Source organism: Scatophagus argus, chromosome 15 (genome assembly GCF_020382885.2).
Source record: "Scatophagus argus isolate fScaArg1 chromosome 15, fScaArg1.pri, whole genome shotgun sequence".
Taxonomy (NCBI): Eukaryota; Metazoa; Chordata; class Actinopteri; family Scatophagidae; genus Scatophagus; species Scatophagus argus.
The window spans coordinates 20,900,335-20,926,197 of NC_058507.1; the positions used below are offsets into that span (position 1 = coordinate 20,900,335).

Genomic DNA, 25,863 nt, shown 5'->3' on the forward strand with positions numbered 1-25,863 from the left:
CAATATGATCATTTTACATTTGATGTGCCCATTTTATGCCATCCACATCTTGTGAGTTTTTGACATGCAGGAAAGGACAGTCAGGTCGCTTAAGTCATGTGATCTTTGTGCTTCTAGTCGCACGAGATACGATCACAATTTGGTCAGGTGCAGGTAGAAAAATGAATTGATTATGTGTAGGAAAACATCATGGTTTGGTCTAAAATAAGTTCCTTACACTGAACAGTCTTCCTTAAGTTAAATGTTACAAAAGTGGCTTTTGGTTTCACACAGGACATCAACACTGGTCCAGGATCAAAGCCCTGTGTCTGTTTGACCCATTTTCCACCTCAGCCTCCACAATGTGTGGAATTTCTCTCTCTTCTACTACTTGACCTGACTATTGTTTTCTCCATGACATTCTCGCCCAAAATGACACACCAACAGCTTAATGCAGATCCCATTAAATGCAAAACATGCAGTGATAATATATGAATTGACTTAAGACATTGGTCATACGTCATTTGGTGAGACTATGCCGACACGGAGTAGCGTGTACTTTATGTAGCAGGACAGACAGGATGTGAAGCTCAGCGGGGATCGCTGGACATGTAGCCAGTTTTATGCTTTTCAGCTTTGGAGTCACCTCGAACTCATGACCTCAGTGTTTATAAAATCCTGCCCTGCTGAGTAACTAAGAAACCATGAAGTGTAGAAAAGAATGAATGTGACACCCTACCCTCACACAGCTCTATCAAGGTGCCCTCCAGCAAGGCGCTCAGCCCAATCCCCAACTGCTCAGGCCGCTCAGAAGCTGGCAGCCTGTGATCATCCCCTGTGGACAGCTTCCAGTGGACACCACTGCATGTCAGCTCCTGCACCGTAAATGGATTGGGCTGCACGGCAGGTGTGAATGTTGAAGGTTTCATCTGCATGAAACAATCTGTGTGAATAAAAGCAAACAGCAACACAAACCATAAGTCGGTCATTATGTGAAAGAACAAAACAAAGAAAGAGATTTTTTTTTCCAGCGACGCCAGTGTGAGAGCAGTCTGTCAGAGCAGCCTGTTAGCGGCACTGCAGATGGACTAGAGCAGAGTCAGCTCCTCCGGCAGCAGTCTCACTCACTCTGCCACATCCTCCCCCTCCTCACACACACACACACACCATGGTCACATCTCTCACATCCTCCCGTCGCTACAATTAACCCTCAGCGGCTGCGTTTAGACGCGACCTGACGAGGCTCTGATCTGTTCTGTGAAAACCGTTAAGGTCTCCGTTCCCAGCAGCCGTGAAGGAGACAGCGATGCGCCTTTTTCTCAGAGCCGTGCAGGACAAAGCCATGAACCCCTGGCTGCTCTTCGCTCTCCTCGGATTCTGGTAAGTGTGCATTGGTGTGAAGGAGCATGGATGCCTCCATCACGATGAGAGGGGAGTTTTGTCAGGGGTAAACGGTTGCAGATGTTGCCGCCGCCGCCGCCGCCGCCGCCTCCTCTTCCCGGGCTGTCGTTTCTATGCCGTCGTCACAAACCGCTGCGCTCCGCATCTTGTTTTCTACCTGTAGTCATCGTGTGAGCTGGGGCCTTACGGGAAAACATTTTGTGAGGAAATGTGCTTAAAATGAACCAACATGTGTGTGTTTCTAATCTGTGAATTTTACGCCAGCATCTGACTTCCGTAGTTTCCGGGGGTCTGTCATATTATAAGCCCTTATCTGCTTTAGTACAGTAGTAGATTGTCATGTGGGCTTCTGATGGAGGGATGATGGATGGTTTTATTCCTTGGAAGACATAGATCTTCACTTACCTCCGCCCCAGAGGAAGCCTCTTCTGGTCAGCTGGTCACAGAGGTGTAAATTGTGTAAGAACAGGCCCACTCCAGCTGAAAAAATGTGACTAGACACTGCATTTCTTCATACAACAAATCATTCTGACAGGAAAATGTTCAGACACCTCCTCTGAGGTCAGGTGATGCAGCCCACAAAGTATTTGGGGCCTGGAAAGTATTGAGTTTTACAAAGCTCAGAGTGACAGTTAAAAATAAAAAAAAAGATGATTATATTTGTCAGTTGTGCATTTTAAAATGGAACAGCAAAATTACTTTTCTTTTTAAAAAATGTGAGTTTTTGTGAGTTTGTCATCTCACAACTGAAGTTTTTTGCTTGATATTTACACTTTCAACTGAAGGATCTGTTGAATTTAAACATGTGTACTCTATGATGACTAAATATTTAAAGTCTGACCCAAAGAACATCCATCCATTATCTATACCACTCATCCATCAGGGTCACGGGGGAGCTTATCCCAGCTGACTGTGGGCGCCAGTCAATCGCAGGGCTGACACACAAAGACAGACAACCACTCATGCACACACTCACACCTAGGGGCAACCCTCTTGCTATGAGGCGACAGTGCTAACCACTGCACCACCGGGCTGCCCACCCAAAGAAGAAAAGAACAATCAGAGCCAATCAGAGCCAATCAGAGCCTCTACTGCTGTCAATTAAAGTAGCTGGTTAAAACTGAAACAGCAGAAGCAGCGATATCTTGACTTTTACTCCCTTGGGGTCAGACTCCTGGATCCTACATTTCCCACAATCCACCATAATATCTTCCATTTATACTGCCCCTCTTCACTGTATATGTCTCTGACTTTAAAACACATCACTTATGGTTTGTAACTTAAGCGTCCTGTTGTAAATATGGCATCTTAAGGCCAAGATGAGATGAACACTGCAACATCAACAGGACCGAGCCTTATTCAGACCAAATGAAGCATTGAAGTGATTAGCATTGACAGTATCTGCCTCATTCTGATACTGAACATGTCAACCAGCACTCATAACAAAACATGTCAAACATCTGTTATGAGTATTAGGCTATAGTAGTAGGCTGTAGTTGTAAGTCTTTTCTAAATTTACTGTGAACAGCTCGAACAACTATACAGTGGATAAGCTGGTTGAATGCTGAATTCCCCAAAAGCATCCTGAACGCAACACCTGCACACAAAATGAATGGACGGATTGTTTTCACCACAAAACACCTGATTTGGTGCGAATGAGGCCTTATTATATATGTACCCTGAGTTAACTTTAAGCTTCCACGAGCAACAAATACTCTTTTTCTAGAATACAGAGAACACCAAAACATGTTCTCGTTGCATACTGACGCTCTGTCACAACCTCGTGCACCTCGTTCAAATGCAAGTGACGTGTCTCATCTACAGGGGTACCTCTTGCGTCTGGATGAGACGCAGAGGGATGTGCTCAAAATGTGGTATTTAACACCCTGGGAATGAGACTGAGCTCCTATATGGAAAGTCTTTCTTTCTTTAACCCTAGCCATGTTGTGTGCTTCCTTTGAGTATCTGATTCAAATATTTGATTTACAGTGCCAGCACTTGCTTTGTTGGTTTTAGCTTGCCAAGCAACCTCTAGAAGAGATGACAGCTGAGAAAAGTCCCTAAAAAACAACATGCTGAGACAGACTGAACTGGTGCAGAATCAGTGACTCATCACTAAAAAAATCTCCAGGGCTCCAGTTGAATCAACACGATTCAACACGATGAAGCAAAGCGTGGAGATTTGGTGGAACTCTGCCTCGCCAGCCTTCTCTGTGTGACTTTAAACTTCAGCTGAACTCAAGCAGCAGCTGCCATGGTTCAGTGTCCCAGTATGTTAACTCTGACTGTGATGAACAATGAGTGAGAAAACTGCTAACTAGATATACAGTCATATTTTTTTTCCATATTTGAATGTCAGTCTGTGCAGTCAGCTGTAGTGGATGCTGCTTTCTTACGCCTCCCTTAGCCTGTATAGTTTTTGTTGATTTTTTTTTTTTTTTTTTTGGCTTAAACTGTATTTTTTAGTTTTAGGTTTTCCAAGAAGATTGAAAACAGTAACACAGAACCAAACAAACCTGAAAAATACAGCATCACAAGGTGTAGAGGGACTTATATCTTATATCTTTCACCTGTAAATGCTCCTTGAACCTCGAATACATAATTCCGTTGCATAGAGGCTTGTCTTGCGTGTGTTTTTTTCATAGTTTTATTGCTATCAATAGTATGATTGATAATAACAGTGTTGTCACTAAAAAAAAAATCTGAGGGGTGGGAAACAGTTAGACAATCAGGTTTCTCTTTTTTGAGTTTTATCTTGGAGACTGTTGACAGGGACAATTGGCCTTTGCCTACATTTTCTTTTAAGTTCTTTTATATTTTAAGTGTGGAAGAAATAAACTGTGACCTTTTTGTTCTGAGAAGAATATCAAAGAAATCAAAATGTGTTATGTGTTAGAAGACATTTGCATAAAACTGAACCTCTGAACCTCTTTGTGGTGGTGGCAATATAGTCAATGAATCTGCTTATCCAGTTTTTGAGTCCATATATGTATGTGTTTGTTGGGTAGCTGTTGCTGTATACAGGGCCAAGACAACAAAAATTAATAATGAAATTTGAATAATCCAGAATTAAATGGTGAGCTGATATTATGAAGTAAAGATGGTATACGATTAACTTAATTCCTCAAAAACCCGTGGGTGATGTTAGGCTGAAACCAAATGTCCAGACTTTACTGCTCTTGCAGACTTGTGGACTTTGCAGGTTCTTTTCTAGGAAGTGCTGATGGCTGTCCAAACCCACAATTTATCCAGTCTAAAGCAGACTTTTTTTTTGGAATTCTGTAGAGAGTGCACTTAAAGAAGTGACAAAGACACTTACTTCCATGTTTAGCTCCTTGTTTGTCCTCTGGGACCATGTGTATCCACAGCAGAGTCAGTGTACATGTAATTAGTTTTGGCGATAATGGCCCAGTTGGTTAAGGGAACATTTGTTAGAAACATTGGGCAAAAATGTGTGTGTGTGTGTGTGTTTGGGGAGGGGGCACCAATCACAGTCTTGGGGAATATTTGTCCATTAATATACATACCAAATTTTATGTCAAGCATTTGATAGCCTTAATGAAATTGTGAAGTGAAATTGTCATTTCTGCATTGAGCTGAAAGCACAGAGTAGCTGCCCGAGGTTATTGTGCTGTGGCTGAGATCATGTTCTTTGTATTAGAGGTCTGGGCTGAACGCCAAGTCCTCAGGTCTCTTTACAATATTATGTCCTTGTTCATTAACAGAAAACAGCAGTGGCACACCTTGGCACAGACAGAACACAGAGTTCAGCCATGTGAAACTGTCTGTAATACATACAGTGTGGCATAAAACTGCCTAAAACTGGCCTTTTTTTGCAACTGAAATTACTAAGCTTTTTTTTATCATTACTTTACTACAGAAAATGACTGAAAAGAGACTTTATTAAAATGTATTGCTGTGATCGCAGAATAAATAGCTTCTAGCATTTATTCAAGACAGCTGATTTTTGTGCTTTGTTGTTTGCTGAAATAAGCACAAAACAAAACAAACATGCTGGCTTTTGTCCCTGGACAGTCCTGCAGCCTAATGGCATTGTGGAAAACAGCAAAGAGGGGGTATTCATTTTAAACACAGTGATTCCCGATCCCAGTCATCTGCATGTGTGACACCTCATCTGCATGCATAGTGAAAACACCATATCAGCAGAAGCTTCAGTCTTCTGTTAGTGTCTGTCTCAACCTTAAAGTCACAGGAAACTTAATTTAAAATCATGGTTTTGTGAAACTGCACTGAGCAGAAGGAAACAATTCCAACAGCAAAACCTGGGACTATAATGTAAATTGTGAACAAAAAAATACATTTCAGAGTTCATATTCATACACAACAATACGAGACGTGACAATAATAATGTGATTTTTTTCCAATTTGAATTCATTGCAAACATCTGCAACAATCAGTCTGTCTCTGTCTAAATGTCTGAAAAACAACAGCCTGGGTTCTCCAGATTGGGCTTTGTATTCTCTCTGTTCTGGACAAGAGTAACCTGATGGTTGGCTGCTTTTTTTTTCAGCCAGGTTCTTGGTTAAGCCAGCCTGCACTTCAGTACTAAGCACAGATTCAGCAGGAGGGGTCAGTGAAGCCAGGGAAGCTGGAACTACAGCAGAGTCTCTGATTTGTTCTGGGTTCTCCTCAAGGCTGAGCTTTTCACTGACATCCTCCCCTGGGCTGAATCTTGGTTGGAGGTTCTGTAGAGGTATCAGAGGAGCTGCTGGAGGTAACACAGCAGAATTTGGCTCTGCACCACAGTTAGAGCCAGGTTGAAATCATCCTGGACTGGAGTGGTGGGACAAAGTTCAGCTGTGGGTGTAAGATGAGCTGACACGTTGGCGCTCTGGGGCTGAAACATCTCACAAATCTGTCCCATCGGAACACTGATGATCTTACTCAGCAGCTCTGGTGCTTTTAGAGCTTTTTAAGATCAGGATCTCAGGAGATTACTGCTATTTCAATGTTTTAATTAGGGGAAAAAAACCCTTGCACTCAGTGCTGTTGTCCATACCGGAACCTTAGGGGGTCCTTAAAAGGTTATTCTTATATATTCCTATGATATGCAAATACTATGTGTAATTTGTTCCTCACATTTTTTTCATGTTTTTTCTACTCCACAGCGCAGCATTTGGACCCAGTAAGCAGGAAGAGGAGGACTATGAAGATGTTCCCATCAATAAGACCTGGGTCTTATCGCCAAAGGTCTATGAAAGCGATGTGACTTTGATCCTAAATAAACTGCTGCAGGGCTACGACAACAAACTGCGGCCTGACATCGGAGGCAAGTCCAGTTCATCCTCTGGAAACGGCTTTGTCTTAATCTTGTTACCACAAAACACTCGACTCACTGTGATTTATGAATAGCCCTGTGCAGTACACGTTTCTGCCATGTTATTGCATAGAAACTAGTGTAGAGCAAGTACTTGGCTGTAACAAGTATCTGGTACAAGTATCTGTCTTGTGTACTTTTTCAGTGAGGCCGACAGTGATTGAAACAGCTGTGTACGTCAATAGCATCGGCCCAGTGGACCCCATCAACATGGTGAGCCTGTTTCTTCTCATTTAACATTTGCTTTTTTCTCTGTTGATATATAATTTACTCAGTTATCACACTTGGGAACAATAAAAGGCTTATCTTATCTTAATAGATGGGGGAAAAAAAATCGATTTCTACCATTTCTAAGAACTAAGAACCAGTGCATGCTGTTTGTGTTTTTTCAGTTTTATTAAGTCATTAGCATTCATCCCATGGGCAACATGGATGTCCGGGCAAAAATGAACAGCTATCCAAGCAATGATTGAATGGGAAAGCTCATTCTTTTAAAGTGTATAGAAAATATTGTTTAATAGAAGAGAAAATCTTAAATAAAGGTACATATACTATTTTTTCAGAGCTTGCAACCTACCTCCACTAAGCAATAAAGAAATAAATAGAATAGAATAGAAAAAGATCTGAGATTTCCATCAGTTGGATTTCCTAACTCTGTTGCAGGAATATACCATTGACATCTTCTTCGCCCAGACGTGGTATGACAGCCGACTCAAGTTTAACAGCTCGATGAAGCTGCTCATGCTCAACAGTAACATGGTAGGCAAAATCTGGATTCCCGACACATTCTTCAGGAATTCCCGCAAATCGGACGCCCACTGGATCACCACCCCCAATCGCCTCCTGAGGCTGTGGAGCAATGGGAGAGTCATGTACACGCTGAGGTAGACAGTCAGTTTGCTAACCGTTTTAGTAGCCATTTTTTAATGTCGAAGTATCAGCTCTTCAAAAATTGGTGTTGTTTGTGCAGCTTTAGTGTGTGCATCTGTACTTTTATCATGTAGTTCTCTTTTAGGTGATCCCAGTTTGTCAAAGCATGATCTAATGGCCGTTATTTTTTTTGTTCTGCATTTGTTGGTGTAATTACAGAGGAGAACGTTAAGTACCTTTACTATGTTCAGTCACACTTGGGAGGGAAAAAAATGCTGAGACTTGCTTTTTCTCTGTCACAATTTTGTTTTTGTCAGGTTGACTATTAATGCGGAGTGTTACCTTAAGCTGCATAACTTTCCAATGGATGAGCACTCGTGTCCACTGGAGTTTTCAAGCTGTAGGTGGTCAAAAGCTTTCCCCTCCCATTTTTGAACCTGCCATCTCGACTTCAACTTCAGTTAACTTGCCCAGAGAGAGAGGCTTCTGTGTGGGCTAGCATAGTGGCTAAGCCCTTGTTCTTTCTCTTTGCCAAAAGGCCCATCTGCTTGAAGCTGCCCTCTCTAAGCCTGTACCAGTCTATCATCTGCTCCACCAGCGGAGAGAGGAGGTCACCCCGTCCCATTTTCTCTGGCAGACTTAATGAATTATGCACCCTCTCCCAGTCTGATTCATGCTGTCTGTGTCATCCTTCATTTGTCTCTTGCATTGTGCTTTAGCCTTTCATGTCTTGTCATGATCTTAAAGGGATAGTTTAGGATTTTTTTGTCATGCGAGTTGTATGAGTTGCTTATCTGTAATCACTGTATAACCCACCGTAGATGGCGGTCACCACGACTATGGATAAGTACCTAACAAAAGCTCCTTCAAAAAATCCAAACTGTCCCTTTAATCTTCCACACACTAGCAAATAATGCAGCGACCATTTCATGGAACCGATGACAAAATATAAGTACAGTCACAATAAATGTCATCAAATGAGCACAAACCAGTTATGATTTCATCAACAAACACTACTAAACAACTAATAAGACCTCTCCCCAGAAACAACGGCATTGGTCATTTGTTGAAAAGAAATGTTTTGCTCAAAAGCAAGAAAAGTTTTGCTCAAAAGCAAGCATTCTTTTGCGGTTGTGCAAATAATGCTCTCTCAGTAGCACCGATGGAAGTAGAGTGATACTGTTATGCATGCACTAACCCTTTAAATGAGGAAGTGTGGCCTGAACTCGAAGCATGTGACTTTAGCAACAGAGGATTTGAGGATGTTGTATTCTCTGCCAACAGCCAATACTGATTTCACTACTGAAGCTGTTTTATCTATACTTTGACCACAACATTTCTATAATTTTAACTGTGTGATTTGCTTTGCTGATTGTAACCTTAATCATAAAAGCGCAATATCAGTAAATCCTCATAAGAAGTGCAGGTCATTTTGGAAGACTGACAAAAGAGATAAGATTGGTAATTGAGGTATGAGGATTTTTTTATTTTCAAATCTTGCAAACATGACCTGTCATTGTATAAGACAATCTATTTTAGAAGCACTATAAGCTCAAGTCAGAATAATGCGGCATCAACAAACAAACCTCACTACCTGTATATCAACTACAGAGGGAAATTTGTTTCCTCCTTAAGGATACACCTCAGTAGAGCAAATACCTCCACACTGTGTATTGCCTGGGAATAAGCATCTGCGCAAATTACCTATTACTGACTGTTAAACAAGAATGCCTATCAAAGCTCATGTTTACCCACCGAAAACTATAGCGCACAGGCCAGTATTTGCATTTCAAGACATCTTGCTCATTTGAAGAAATTTCATAAGACTGTGCAGGTCAGATTCATCTTGAATGCTCCCCTTTGCCTTGTCATGGTACATGGTGTTCCCTTGTGATGTACATTAAATCGAATGACAGATCCTCATGTTAGATTTTACAGGCATCAGTAAGGCTTCTAATTTATATATTTTGTGTCTGTATTTGGGGGTGGCTCTGTAGATGGTTATCCTAAGAATGAGATCATGTACCGGTGGCAGAGACGGGCCGTGGAGGTTGCAGACCAGCGTTACTGGAGACTTTACCAGTTTGCCTTTGTAGGGTTGAGGAACACCTCTGACGTGGCACACACCCAGTCAGGTGAGAGCTTACGAGCAAGTCTGCCTGCATGTTGACAGTCTCCAGTTTTTCATGAGACAATACAGAATTCAGATTAAAAAGAAAAAAAAAAACGTAATGTAATAAATAAATGTATGTGTGCAGTCTTCTCAAATGTATATTTAATTTAGTGATCAATATGTAAGTAGGTAATTCATATTGGCAATGTGACAATAAATAAAAGCTCTGTAATTTAAGAATGCATTATCATATAAAATTGGTAGCCTGCAATGGATTACAGAAATCACAGTCTGTTCCCCAGATTTGAAAATGTATTTTCCACCTGGGCTTATTAATGTTTTATGTCTAAGTCTACCTTATTATAAAATTTGCAGGTGAATATGTAATCATGACAATCTTTTTTGACCTGAGTCGGAGAATGGGCTACTTCACCATCCAGACCTATATTCCCTGCAGTATGATTGTGGTTTTGTCCTGGGTCTCCTTCTGGATCAACAAGGATGCTGTCCCAGCCCGCACATCTCTAGGTTCAATATGTTCTTATTTCATACCTTATTTAAATTTGCCTTATTCTGTAAATCACTATATTGGCCAGTGAAGGCCTTGAAGGCCCCGAAGCACATTTCACACATCGCCTTTCTTACTACAAATGAGCGGATCCCATATGAACACATTATATCTGCTGTGCCAAAGGTTTTTTGTTTTCTTTTTTAAAGGTTTACTTATTTTACAGTAGAGATTTTTATTTATTTGTTTCCTCTGGGTTCGTATCATAGGTCTAAACAGGGCAGGACCTTGTCAGAAAAAAACATGATGTATCAGGATTTAGCAATATTTCAATGATAATATGATGGTAGTTGATTGGTTGTATTATGACTGTCCCTATGGCAAGGACTCCCAAAGGGATAGCACAAGCTTAAGATCTAACACCAAATCAAGCTCATTGAATTTAATTTGAGCTTTGGCTCATATATATTTTGCCAAATTTATCATGTGGGACTCATGTGGGAAAACATATTTAATATTCTACTGATGGATTTATTTCTGTGACAATCCTACTAGGTATCACCACAGTGCTCACCATGACAACTCTGAGCACCATCTCCAGGAAGTCCCTACCCAAAGTTTCCTACGTTACCGCCATGGACCTGTTTGTCTCCGTCTGCTTTATCTTCACCTTCGCTGCCCTCATGGAGTACGGCACTCTGCACTACTTCACCAGCAACAGACAGACCAAAAAGGCTAAAGCCAGCAATAACGCACAGGTACATCACACTCATTTTTCATTTTTTTCATCTTTAATTTTCTTTTAAACTCCCCCGAATGGTAATAGCAGGGAACTGTACGTGTGCGTTTCCGTCCACAGCAGAAAGCATCCAGCATGGTGAATATCCGACCTGGCACATCCCTGCTGCAGATGAACAACATCGTGCCCTATCACGAGGAGGGTGACTATGCTTACGAGTGTTTGGATGGAAAAGACTGCACCAGCTTCTTCTGCTGTTTCGATGACTGCCGGTCAGGTGCCTGGCGTGAAAACAGGATGCATGTGCGTGTTTCCAAGATTGATTCTTACTCACGAATATTCTTCCCCACTGCTTTTGGCCTTTTCAATCTGGTTTACTGGATAGGTTATCTGTATCTATAAAACCAGTACCTCAACAAATATTCTGAATTCTGGAGTTTAACATCTGCAAGCATTTAACAAAAGCAGAGCTGCTCTTGTAGCTTGTTTGCCATGTATGGCAAAAAAGACAAAAAACAAAACTTAATTGACATCTGAAGACAGCTTATGAATGGCAGTGCCTTGTTTTTCTGTGCTCTTGATGGCAAATGAGTCTGTCAGTCAGTCTTTTTCTCAATCTGTCTCACACCTTGTTCCAGAGCGTGATAGGTCAACAGCTACTGGCCATTATGCCATTCAGTACGTTTATGACCTCACATAACAAGGAATCGAAAATGTTCAAAGCTGAATTTACATGAATTTTCCTGTAGGTATTTAAGGCTGCCAGAGGATTGATTTTATTTCCATGATCCTCAAAATGCCAGTGCTACAACAAGATAGTATTCTGTTAGCCCTGAAATGCACTTCATAAGTATTTTGGTCTAAGAAAATCTATAATAAGTACCTGCCACTCTGATTTCATTTTCATTTTTACAAACCCTTTGGCACCTAATATCATCAATCCTTCTATCTATTTTCAGCCACTTATCAAGTCAGATGCCTTTCCTTGTGATGACATTCTCCAGCTCACCAGTTTGATCACCCCCATGTTCCAAAATTAAATTCTGCAGTGCCCTCTTCAATGCCTCTAATGTAGATAAAAAACTAGTGGCCAATGTGCAAGCAAATGTGCATATGTAACCATTTCACACTAAAATAATCATGATCCTTTCAGTCTTAAAGAACAGTAGTTCTGCTTGTCTGATATCCTATCTCTAAGGATGTGTGCCCAGACACACTGCAAAGTAACACTTATTTTGTCTTCTTTCGCCCACAATATCATTCTTTTGGTCGTTATCAAGGAGTCATGCGCACAAGTGAGGATTAGAATGTAGATCGACCAGCATATTGAGAAGTTTCAACTTCAGGCTCATCTCCCACTTCACCAAGTCAGTCTGGCTCACTCACAAGGTCCTGAAATACTTGAAGTCCTTCCCTTGTGTCACTGACTCACTCCAAACCCAAAGGGGCAAGACAAAATACGGAGATTCATGATTCGGTGATGGCTCTCTTATTGCACACTTACTCTCATTCTTTTTCTTAACGAAGAAAACATCCAGGTACATTTAGTCCTCAGTTTTATCTAGCATGCTATTGCTTTTGCTGATTAAAAAAAACGACACCAGTGGAAAAATATCAGCTGTAGGGAACAAATGTTAATTCCACAACAACCACACAACTTGCAGATGTTAGAATTTAAATCTCACTGGACTAAATAAGGATTTGAAAGGAATCTGATTAAACAAGTAGATTTGGTATTGGACTGGGATTTGTTAACATGCTGTCAAACCCTAACCCTACCTATCGCAGCTCTGAACCCGGAAAATGTTTGCACAAGTAAAACTCCAGTCTATACAGAGGAGATATTGCCATCCAACCTAAAAAAAAAGCCCAATGTTTGTTTACTCTTTGCCACCGTGCTATTGATTTTGAGAGAAGCAGGAAATAGGATATGCATTGCACTTTGCAGCTGTAGTACAGAATAAAGGGGTATTGCTGTCTTCAAGGTATATTCCCTGGTTTTCTTAAAGGCCAATTTTTCGTATGACTTCAACTCAGTTGAGTTTCAAAAATCACTTGAGATTTAAAACAACAATGAGTTTTTGAAGGGATATGGGAGTACCATTGGTTATAACAATACAACCGTGGCACATATCTTCATATTTTTGAACTACTTGTTCTTAGGGTTCAATTTTTTCTAGGGAAAAACCTCAAATCATTATGATAAGTGAGGTGAAACTGGAGCAGCCCCTGCTCAGAAGCTATCGCATGGAATGAATTTGTAACCTCCGTCGAACGTTGAATTGTCATGAACAATGATGGTTGTGTTTCTAGCAGCCAAATTTTATACTTCAATGTATCATAAGGTATAAAAAGTGACAGAAATATCACTGATGCACTGTTCAGGCAAATGTGCTTACATTCTGAAATTCAAAGTTCCCAGCTTGAAACTGTACATGTCCTTCTAGAAATGGTTTGAGAAAACAACGTCCTTTACTATACAGCTCATAAATTACTTGAATTTCCTTTTATACAGTTCTCTTGCTTGTAGAGTCACTATGTGGATAGAAACCCAAGAATATTTCCAGCAACATCTTAAAATTATTCTACCATTTATAGTATAGTGTAGGAATTTCAGCTGTCAGTAGCAATCAATATCATAAAACAATTAACTATGACAGACTTACGTTTATGCTTACTTTAACAAATGTGCAAATCAGAAGATGTCAAACCGTGGCCATGAACCCTTGCCTTTATTCAAGAATATATCAACCATTACTTTCTTTATTAATTTTAGCGACTGAGTAATTTCATGTAAATAGTATTTAGGAAAAAGATGCAGCTTTCAGCCCTAAAAAACCTGTAGTCTTTTTTGATCTTCTAGTTAACCAGCAGTATCCTGTGCATTCATGCGGACTGCTAGATCGCTGGCATTTTTGTGATATTGTCAAAACAAAGAAAGAAAGAAAACTACTATTTACAAATGCTACGTCAATATTTTCCATTAAATAACGGCAGACAAGAGGTCTTTGAACAGTTCACATACACCAAAGAAACTGTCAGATACAATTTATGTCCTGTATAAATGTCACGTTACGCATCAGTCGTAAATGCATCAAGTTTCCTCATATGTAAGACATCAAATACAGAACAGTCTGAACCTAATCAACAGCTTTGTCAAAATGCCAAATTTCAAGGTAACGTTAATAAACATTTCAGAAAAAATAATGTCTGAGGCGTCTGTACACAAGTAGTTTTCAACCATGCAGTTATCCAACAAGGAATGTACTGAAAGCCACATCAATCTATGCAAACATGAGCATTGCTGCAGTTGTTCTTTTAGAGTGATAATTCTTAATTTGGTCCAAACAAGGGATGTACAATTTTTAAAATTATTTTGATTGAATAATGTTTTTAAAGAAATAGCAGATAATTTGTTTCCACTATGATTTTCTGCACCAATAGAAATGTGACTTATATAATACATATAATATTTCACATCATCAAAAGGTTGTATATCCTTTGTCTGCACCAAAATGACTTTGAGCATTTTTCTACTTCATATGCTTTGTTCACTTCCAAATCACGATTAAACCAGTTTTTAAGATAAGACATACCACAGCACACTTGCAAAGGAAGAAGGTGGAAACATTTTTTTTTTCATGTGTCTCTCTGCAATATTGATGTACTTTGTACACCTGATGCAACTAAATGAGTAAATACCCAAGATCACAGTTAAAAAAAAAAGATTTTATAATATTTTCAGTAAAATCTGCTGTTTACATGTTGCCTTGATAAATTTAGCATAAAAGTAGCCTACATTTCCACAGCTCCAGTTCCACTAGTGCTGACCACTCGGCTCTTCTCAGGAGCTCCTTTACACAACTTGTTCAAGGCAGGAATTTTGCGCAGTTAGTTTGTTCTGCATAATAGGGACGGAGACAGAACACTTTAAGCTGGCATGGGAGGTAGTAAGTGTTTTTTGGTTCCATGTGAAAAAGTAAAGCCAATGTGATGACATGTTTTTCTTAGAGCAGTATTGAGGGATGTCTGTATAAAAAGGGCTAAGTTCTCCTCTTAAACACATTTACTGCCCTGACTCACTAAATACATGCAGTTCAGCTTTGCAATTTTTACAATAATTGTTTGAATCTTTCCCCATTTTATTATGAAATGGGCGGAAAATAAATCCAACATTGACATAAACTGACAAAAGTATAAACGGAAAGTAATTTAAACGCACTGATTAAAGTCTAATAGAATAAAACACTTAATATAACTTTCCGTTGCTTTTAAAAGAGAAAATGAGGCCAGCTGAGTGGTGAGCTTGGCATGTCTCTTTCGCTGAACTGATGAAATTAGTGCTGTGGAAATAAATTTACTCTCTGTGAAAACTGCCCTTCGGTATTTTCTTCTTCTTCTTTTTTTTGGTAACACAGATTTCATTAGGATTTCATTATTTTTGGCACCAGCTTTCCAATTACCAGCTTTTCACACTGAGAATTAGACCAGCTTAAATATCCATAGTGTAAACTCTGTCCACACACTACAAGGCTATTGGATACTTACCCAGTGGCTGTAGAGAATAATGATCATCACATGATCATCGGTGTTTCGCTTCACTACAGTATGATTGAGCTTTGAGTCTCTACAGACAAAACACTCAAAAGTTCCTCTTACCAGCTGCCCCACCCTCAGCAGAAGAGAACCCCTTCGTCTACCTGCTTCAAGTCACATTATTATTTAAAGCAACACTGTAACTTTCTGGAGAAGGTTAATTGATTGTTCAGTCTCATTTCCAGGTCGCTTGGGTTGGTTGCTCAGAAGCGACCCAACCCAAAGAGTCTATAGTTGATGATTTTGGAATGAAACTCAACAATGAACTATCTTTCTACAGAATTGCTTTAAAAGTTACATAACGTTGCTTTAAACTGCTAGGAAAATCAAATTCAGATCACAGAACAAAAAGACAAATACTCTTCTAATGTAGCATTTATAGCAGGCTTGGTAGACCTGTTGATACTGTACCAAAAGGAAATTCTGTAGATACATGAGTTGCAACATATTGACCTGATGGTCATCAAGACAGTGCTTTTAAATATTGCATTTTAATGTAGTGTTGGTCAAATATATTGCTATTCTAAAGATACTTTTGTTTTTAAAATGCATTTGCTCATATTTTGGGGGAAAAAAAAAATCAAAATTACAAAGTGAATATGCTTAACATTTGCAATACCACAAGTTATTCAAAGTATAATAAATGCTAGAACCATTTGTTTTCATAGCTTCTTTGCCCAAATATTACAGCTACACTGCTGACTATATTAATTGCAGAGTATAATTCCAAGAATTTTGCACGTTTTGACAAGCTGTGTCTTAGAGTTAGCACTGATGGCTTCTGCCTTCATATGGTCAGATAGTCTAATAGTCTATTTCAGGCCTTCAGCTTCAACACTCCTCTGTCTTGGCTTCAAAAAAATAAATAAACAAATATATATATATATATAAATATATATTGTTTTCATGATTATCATTTTTCTTTAAAAGTGTAAGTTTATATGGCTTTTCAATGTGTAACTTATTTTCATTTGAACATGTATTCACAAGTTGCTCTGTAACTCAGTACATGTCGTACATTATATTGTGTTCCCCTTCCTGTAAGTAGCTAAAGACGTCAAAATCAATATTTTTCAGGTGAACACCATCAAAAAACATGTCACAATGATCATGTGAACATGAGAGCAAAGGTGTTTGCTGTACTAATTATTAACGATTGGCATAATACTGTATTGCTGTATTGCATTCAACTCAAGCCATATAAACACATATCTCTTCTGTGTAAAATGCCATTCTCTGTAAATGTTGCTCATATTGTATCGTGACTACTAACTCAAAACACTGTGAGAAAATAAAGCAGTGCCTGGAAAAAGTCCAAGTGGTCCAAGATACTTGATGCTACAAAAGAAAGTAGAAAACCATCTCAGACACTGCACTGACTGTACACAAAGATGGATGACAAGAGATCTTCCCAAAAGTGAATTAAAAACATCTAGATCGCCTCCTGGTGGCTGGCTGCAGTATAGGTCACGAGCCCCTCCCTATGCATGTTAGAAGAAGGGGCATGGGCTATAAAATAAAGGGGGTAATTTCCAGCTTCAGCCAATTACAGAAATTACCCATCATTATAACATTTGGAATTATTTCTCAGAATATCTATTCAAGAATTGCTGACATTTCGTCCGAACCGACATTTCAACCTGCCTGTTGTCCTGGGGGGACGCTATTGCTAGCCAATACTTACATACAGTTGCATGTGGAAGCGGGAAACGTCAGACGTTAAAGTGTGGCTGTTGAACTGCACAATCTGGTGTAGTTTATTGCTCTTATACTGCGATTGGTGTCATGTCCGATTTAAAACGGCTTGCTGAACAGAACCTTGTGAATGGCGTCAGTTTTTTCACTGCTCATAATGTGAATATGGTGCATCGAAAGTGTGGAGTCATGCTTCTCTCAGTACCTATGTTCCCTGAAGGCAACGTGATAGCGTTATGTTGTCACTCATGATTCCACGCCCCTTTAAGCTGATGCCACGCCCCCATAGTATTCTACTTCTGTTTGTGATGTATTAGCATTTTATATATTTTAACATCTAAGTCTACTGGTTTTGAATTTTACATTGTCAGGCACTTTATTATATAGTTTTAAAAAGTGCTGAGGGAGTCATTTTTGCTGATTTGATATTGTAGTGCTATGCATTGCACATCTTGTCAGCAACACCTAGAGTTTATGTAATATTTAGGATTACAGCAGGCCCAGAGTGGAAGCAAAATTCGCTTGTGGCATTTTTTTTTGTCTTTCTCTATAAAAATCAAAGGCAAATGGTTCATCCAAGAACAAACACTGCTGTGTATTCACAAAGTCACTTGCACCATTGATTTTTTTAAGCTTTAAACTGCAGTTACTTAGATGATGAGTGCTGGCTCCAGTCAATTTCACTGATTGACCTCCTCCCCTCTAAAAACACAAAATCAGAAAATGTTTCAGTCTCAAAATGTTTGTTCTAATGTGCATCTTGGCCTCAGAATGAGTGGGGACTTATCTTCTACATCTGATTTTAGATTTACTGACATCATTCTGAGGAACTGGAACAACAAAAACAACAACTATCCTAATGGAACTAAATGCACCATATGGAGTGTACAAGAGATGTCATGTAATAGCATATCCAGAGTACTGGATATGAATTAGCAGAAGTACAAGTAGAGAAATAGACTGACAGTATGCAACCAACAATGACAAAGTGTCAAAACTTTAAAAGTAGTAGAAATACAGAATGATGGAAGTACTACACAGTTTATATAAAAGAATTGCTAAATTAAAGAGAAATTATTGAATGAATGATAGAGTCCAAGTACTTGTGCTTATCTGAATGTATCGCTAAGCATCACTCATGTCGTTTAGGCACAGATGTCAGAGACAAAAGAATGTCAGGTGATTTAGAATAAAGAGCCAGAAAGTCTGCACAGGCAGGATGTTAGGGTGATGGATGACACAAACAAATGCATTTGGGTTCGAAGTCAGTGTGCAGATTCTGTAACAGCTGGGACATTTGTTAATATTATTTTGTGATTTTAATAGCAGTACACTTGAATGTCTGCTTGCCATTATTGTTGCTGTACTTCTGCTCTCAGAGAGACTTTTGTTATTAATAAGTTACTATTGTTAAAATAATAATGTGTAGGCAATTAGATAAACAAACCTGTTCTAGATTGGTATTGTCAATATAGGTCTCAAAATTAATGACATATTTCCATGAACCGCTTTGCTCACTGTCCTCCTCCATTTAACTGACATCGTTAGTTTAGTAGTACAAGTAAAGATACAAATATAAGCCTTTCATTTATCTATTTTGTTTATTTCCCAACCAATATAAACATCCATGGAGGGAAAAATAAAAGCTTTGCTGACTTATACCCTGGTGTCCTATTCATATTATCAGAGCTTTCATAACTGTTATGTTCTTCCTTGATTTTTTTTAATTGAAATTTAATGATGTAACATTGGGTTCCTGGGAAATGAAACATTTTCTGCATGAAGGCAATCTCAGCTGCTGGGTACAATATTGCAAAAAAAAAAAACTATTTTGAAGCTGTGAGTTAACCAAAGACAATATAAGGTTTCTTTTGTTTGGTCCCACATCCCTCGAGCTGTGCTCCTTTCTCCCTTTCACTTTTTTTGCTGGAAGGTACCAATTACCATGTAAGCTGAATGGGGGGAAGGCAGTGGTGCCTGAATGAGGGTGCTGATGAGGGGATGAAAATAAAGCTAACTGTCGTCTCCTGGTGAGACGTGATTATAGGGTACGAAGATGTGTGAAGTTGAAAAGCTCCCACCTCCTGGCTAGAAAATGAGAGTGCACTGTGAAACCTTTAGATTAGATACATGAAAAGAAACAGTGTGCTGCTACAAAAGGTCCCTCTGCAAACACAGAACATGGCCTGTACCCATTTTGAACTGTGTTAGTGAGGCAATATGGCTGTTTTATGCAGTTAGGAGGTAATTTAAGGGGATGAATGATTGTACTGCACTATAAAATAACATTGTCATTAATTAAATAAACATATATACGCAATTTATATTTTATATTTTGTATATAATGTGGTGCAAAGTGTTATGTCTATATTAATTTCTAGTGTTAGAATCTAAACTAGAATTATCACCTCATGGCTGTACTGTATGCCTCTCTTCACCATTCATGTCTGGTGCGCAGTATACAACCCTGTGCCATTTATGTCCATCCAGGCTTATATATGTGACTGATGGAGAGTTTCATCACATGGTGCAGTGACAACCACCTCATATCACCCAATACTGGTAAAACCCATGAATTTGTGGTGGACTATAATGCTTCTCATTCCACACACACGCATACTTAATGTTAAACACCAGTTTAGGAGTACCTTCTGTGTATGCACATAAGGCTAGGCAATCTTGAGAACTGATTTATAATTTAAATTGTTGACCATTTGTTGAATCGTTCAAGTACTTGAATTGTTCACGTAGTGGCTCAGGAGGTAGAGCAGATCAGATGACAGACAGAAGCAAAACATGACCTCCTCATGCACATTTATTTAATTAATCTTAGCTGCAATATGTAGTTTGAAAGATCAGAGTTAAAGAGTTTCTTACATTACAATACCATAAAATGATATATTGAATATCTGTACAGATACTGGGATCTCCATCTCTGTGTTTTTAAATTGATTCATTCATGAGGGAGCCCCAGCAGTCAGACCTGGTTAAAGTCATGTGTCCTTCTCAGATGTCCTTTTTCCAAATAATTAACACTAACAGTTGGAGCATTTTCATCCAGCTCCCTCCCTGTCAGTCACATTGGAGTCAGGCATGACTGACTAATCTGTAAAGAATCAGAGGTGACGGCTTTTCTCTTCGCACCTGTCTGAATGAAATGAGGTGTGTGTGTGTGTGTGAGAGAGTTGTGGGTTGGTGTTCATCTCAATTTAGAAAAAAAAAATCACTTGTGGATGACATGCTGTGAGTGGATGTAGAAATGAGACATGAGAAAGAGAAAACTGGATTGTTTTTCTGTGCTATATTGCACCATCATTTCACTTACGTATTTTTGCTCACATTACCTGGTATGTTGTACATAAGTAAGTACATAACTTGAAGCAGGATCGTATAATGTCTTCAGTTCTCTTCCTTGGTGCGTACCAAAAACACAGCCTGTAAAGAGATGCACTGAAGCCTGCAGAAGTGCACAGCACGACTGATTCATTGCTCTTGTGCACCAATGGCTTTGCCTCGTATTACTGGTCCAGATTCTTTCATTCTGGATTATGTGGGTTTCTTCTTGCCCGACATACATCCTGGGATGATATGAATATGAACCACGATGGACTGGTGAGTTGTCCATGGTGTCTTCCAGTCTTCCATCCAGTGCATATGGAATATGGAGACAGCAAACAGAAACAGTATAAAAGAAAAGGTGAAAATGTCGTCTTCTGTTTTTGCAATGACAAAACGTTACAGTGACCATTCCCCAGTCCTCTCAGAATTTCTCTTTCTCATTCCTTCAGCTCGACTTATGAGCTCTGTGGTCTGTTCCAGCTGTAAAGAGCAGCCTCAGGTCACAGCTGTGTGTACCTGCTCTCACTAACCAGGACTAACACAGGTGTTACATTTTAATCTGATTTCATTTGGTGGGAAGCTGCATAGTGAAATTCAAGACCTTTATGAGAAAGCATCTGTGTCATGAAGTGATATGAAATCTTGTACAGACATTCCTGTTCCCAGCTGATGAATGCTGCTGACTCCCAGACTTTCCTCCCACAGATCAGAATCACCTTCATTGATCAGGTATGTGAAGAAATACAAGAAATTTGACTCAAATGTAAAGTTTTTCTAAATGTTGCAAACAGTTCCGATACAAATAGAGATAGAAATAAACATACAGCTCAGGACAATAAAGCTGAACTTTTAAATAACACAAATCATAAGACACATCCACTGAATTTACATACATGTTGTGGGTGGTTATCTACAGGTTATGTGTGTGTGCATGTCTATGTATGCAGGGTGTGGGGTTTATATTTAGCACAGATGGACGTAAATGTTTAAAACTGTGCATTAAAATATAAATGCACACATTTAGAACTGGCACGTAAGTGGATGCTTTAAGTGTTTAATGACATTATGTGATTGCTTTAACTGTTCAGAGTGATGGTCTGTGGGAAATGATGTCAATAATGTTTTTAATAACAATGTTTTGGTGTACAGAGCTCTGCATGGAGGGCAGCTTGGCGCCAAGGATTGGTTTTCCACAGTCCTGACCATCTGTTGCAGTCTGTACCTGTCTTGTTTGGTGTCCAGTACAAATCAGACAGCAATGGGTGTAGAGAGAACAGATTGGATGATTACAGTGGAAAACTGTAGTAGCAGCTCCAGAGCCAGGATGGAGTTGGTACAGGAAGTGCATCCTCCAATAATAATAATAATAATGATGATGATAATACATTTTATTCATAAGCACCTTTCGCAAAACTCAAGGATACTTCACAAAGATAAAACAAATAGGACAAAGATAAAACAAGATGACAGGTAAGAGCAGGACACAGTCCTGATGGTGATATTGATGCTGGACACCCACTTTCAGCCCTGAGTGATTGTGGATCCCAGGAACTGGAAGGTTTCCACAGCAGACGTAATTTAAACACTGATTTAGTCTTTCATTTTCAACCTGTTCTGCCTCAGTGCCTGCATTTGGGTCCTCAGTATTATTAACTTGTACACACATCTGTGATGGAGAGTGGGCTGGTTCAGCCAGCATAAGTCTCGATTGCATGCTGTAAACCGGCTCAGTGGGACAAAACCTTTGTGTGCGAGCTCTACGAGCTCTTCTGAGCAAATTTTACAGGAATGAATGGGGCACCAGTTGGTCCTACTCAATACTAAAACAGTAGTAAAATTGTGGTAACTGCTGTGGTTTTTGTAGTTATCCTTGATGTGACGTTGCATCAACACTGCCACTTGGTTTCACAGTGGGTGATAAACACTATAAAAGCAAAACCCGTGACAACAGACACATGCTCTTTAAGGTTATTGCTATAAATGAACAGGTCTCCTTTGTGGAATTTTGTGTCAAAAGGTCAAACAAACTTATCTGTCAAGCACACACACACACACACACACACAATCACACTCTAATTAGCACCCACAGACTATTATCAGTGAGAAATATACTATTTTCCAGAGTTTACAAACAGTGTGTAGCTCCAGATTTGTTTGAGTGTGAATAATTGAGTGTGCTGACAGTTCATGCTTAAATGAACACAGAATAAGAAATTCAAAGGCACACTCACTCACTGTCTTCATTTACAGAGTGAAATCAGTGGAAACGCCACAATCCATGTGAATAATAGATAAAAGGCTATTTCCATCTTATGTAATCCAACAGCTCATCCACTTCTCAACCGTGGATGTGAAAGGAAAGTGTCTGCCTGTCACTGGTGTTTTGTTTTTATCCTTTTATCACTCTAAAAGTGACATCTGAGCACACTGCTGCTTAACTTGTTACTTAATATTGTGCTATTACTAATTAAGCGTAAACCTAATTACCATACAAATTCGATTCTGCCTGTCCATTTTTGATTCTGTAATATTTTGGTTCTTTAGTCAAGTGGGAGGTGCTTTATTTCCTGAGGGTATGGGTCTTCATGTCTGGACAGGAGATAAGTGCTTCATAATAATTGAAATGTTAAAAGAAAATCCTTTGTACAGGTTTGCTTAGCAGTCCTCAGACATAAACAAATGACTTGGCCTCCATTGGCCCTCCAGCACAGCGGCCCTGAACAAAACTAATTAAAAATATTGCTTCCACCGTTCACTTTTGTCATAGATGCATATATTTATGGAGGAAAATTGTTCAGCTGTCAGACAGCAACAAAAGTTTTGCCATTACTTCAGTTCATAGTGAACCCTGCTGAACATCACATAGAGGTTCTGTCACTTGAAAGACCAAAGCCCACTCCCCACTGTAAAGTTTCAACAGAGACCGCTGCAACTCTCTTTTTGATTGATTATAATACACACATATATTTTTTTATTCAATTTACCACTCAAGCTACTGTTCAGCTGTCACCTATGGTGTCGAGATCTTGAATACAAGCATACAAAAGTGTTTCTGTCCTAGTTTCCTACTGGATAATGGATATGAAGGACACATTCTGACTAACAGATATGGTAAAGAATTTAACTCTTGGTAAGAGCTAGAACATAAACCATGACATCCTGTGTCAAAGCACTAACCGAACAAGTTACAATTATTCACCATTGAGCTTTTGCAGCAGTCATGCTACTTCAGCCTATGCTCATGAGAGACTACAGTCATGTGCATGACTGGAAATGAATGTCATGAGAATATAGGCTGTGTCAGAGTGAGTTTCACTGTGTCATTTTATACACTTCTGCAGCCTGTCTGTCATCCGGGTAATGAGTTCAGAGTGATATTTTAAGAGTTGTTCATGTCTACCTAAGTGGCTTATATTTGGTTAAAATGCCATTTGAAAAATAAAGATTATTGTAACAATGAAGCTGAGGTCGCCAGTGTCAACCAGCAGGCTGGTAACCTTCAGCATGAGCTAGAGGAGAACCAACAGAAGACAGTCCTGCAAAGAGAATATGAGGAGCTGAAAGCGGCACACATCCACAGCCAGGAGACGTCCTCAGCTGAGCTTCAGGACCAGAAGGAGAAAAACAAGCATCTCCAAGAAGAACTGGAGAAGATCAGTGTTTTATACCATGAGATCAGCCAGAGGTATGAAACAGATGTTCTCACTGCCAGACAGCAAGCTGACACCCTCCAGCGTGAGCTTGAGAAGGAGAGCCAACAGAAGACAGTTTTGCTAAAAGAATATGAGGAGCTGCAAGCAGCACACGTGCACGCCCAGGAGACATCCTCAGCTGAGTTCCAGGGGCAGGAGGAGAAAAACAAGCATCTCCAAGAAGAACTGGAGAAGATCAGTGTTTTATACCATGAGATCAGCCAGAGGTATGAAACAGATGTTCTCACTGCCAGACAGCAAGCTGACACCCTTCAGTGCCAGCTTGACAGAGAAATTGAGGCACACACAGAAAGCCTTTCACAAAGTAGGAAAACAATCAACCAGCTGAAGGCTGCCTTCTGTCAAAAGATGGTGGAGGAGACCGACGACATGTTGCAGACAGAGAGTCCTTATGCGAGAGAGCTGGAGAAGCTGAAAGCTAAGCTCAATGACCAGATCTCACACAACCCAAACCCTTCCACTCTCGAGGCCGAGAGAACAGACGACCCGCCTCCAAGAAATATGGCCAAGCAGGAGGAGCATGAGGATGAACCCCACCCTGCACCTGCTGTGGACACACCAAAAGAAGATGAAGTTCCTGAGGAGCTGCAGAACAATCAACAGGCATCCACCTCTGATGCATCAGACCTTGAACATCAGTCTCCAACAGACCCGCCTCCAAGAACTATGACCACGCAGGAGGAGAATTGTGAGGATGAGCCCTGCCATTCACCTGCAGTGGACACACCGAAAGAAGCCGAAGTCCCTGAGGAGCCGCCGAACAATCAACAGGCGTCCACCTCTGATGCACCAGACCTTGAACACCAGGAGGAGGCTGAGATCTCCGAGGAGACTCCCCAACCAAAGACACCTTCCTTCTGGAAAAGAACACGTCACCTTCTCGGCTTGAGGAAACCACAAAAGTGGAAAAATAAGAACTAGGACTGCCAGAAACACCATCATCCACCAACACCAAAATAAAACCAAACAGTGACATTCTTTGGACCCTTTCCACAGTAGATATTTTGGCTTGTCATAGCGTGACAAGACAAAATGTCTACAGTGAAAGGGTTCTGTTTAACATAGGGACTGACAGTAGGGTTTTCCCCGCGTGCTCCGGGTTCCTCCCACAAATCCAAAATCTTCCAGAAAAATGGTTGATAAATGGATTTAAAAAAAACACACACACACACACACAACACACACATGCACATATGTGCATATAAAATAAAATAAAATAAAAATAGGTCAAGGTCATGCTGGAAGCTCAGTGAAACTGAACTAAGGTACAGCTGTACTTGTTGTCACGGTGGCCGAGAGGTTAAGGCGTTGGACTTGAAATCCAATGGGGTTTCCCCGTGCAGGTTCGAATCCTGTCCGTGACGGTCTACCTGTATTCAGTTTCCCTGAGGGAGTCGTCTCAAAGGGATCAATAAAGTGAACTCTGAGTCTAAAACACAAGCAGCTATGTGTGCATTGGTGCAATTTAGACCTACCAAATGGTTGTTACCCAGAGCAGCCATACTGGCTCACAGCATAGAAAATAAACTGCTCTTCGTTCACATACTGAGGGGATTTCAAAGTGCTTTATAC

The 25,863-nt window shown here is 39.9% G+C and overlaps 1 protein-coding gene and 1 non-coding gene across 2 annotated transcripts; both read left to right on the forward strand.

Moving 5' to 3' along the window:
* Positions 1-626: 626 nt before the first annotated feature.
* Positions 627-16,157, forward strand: gabrg1 (gamma-aminobutyric acid type A receptor subunit gamma1). Its single transcript, XM_046413502.1, has 9 exons — positions 627-1,359; positions 6,510-6,670; positions 6,864-6,931; positions 7,382-7,602; positions 7,906-7,988; positions 9,586-9,723; positions 10,077-10,229; positions 10,765-10,967; positions 11,069-16,157. The coding sequence occupies exons 1-9, from the start codon at positions 1,286-1,288 to the stop codon at positions 11,348-11,350; spliced, it is 1,383 nt and encodes a 460-aa protein (XP_046269458.1). The 5' UTR covers positions 627-1,285; the 3' UTR covers positions 11,351-16,157.
* Positions 16,158-25,573: 9,416 nt separating this feature from the next.
* trnas-uga lies at positions 25,574-25,655 on the forward strand. Its single transcript has one exon. It is a non-coding gene; the product is annotated as a tRNA-Ser (tRNA).
* The last annotated feature ends 208 nt before the right edge of the window (positions 25,656-25,863 follow it).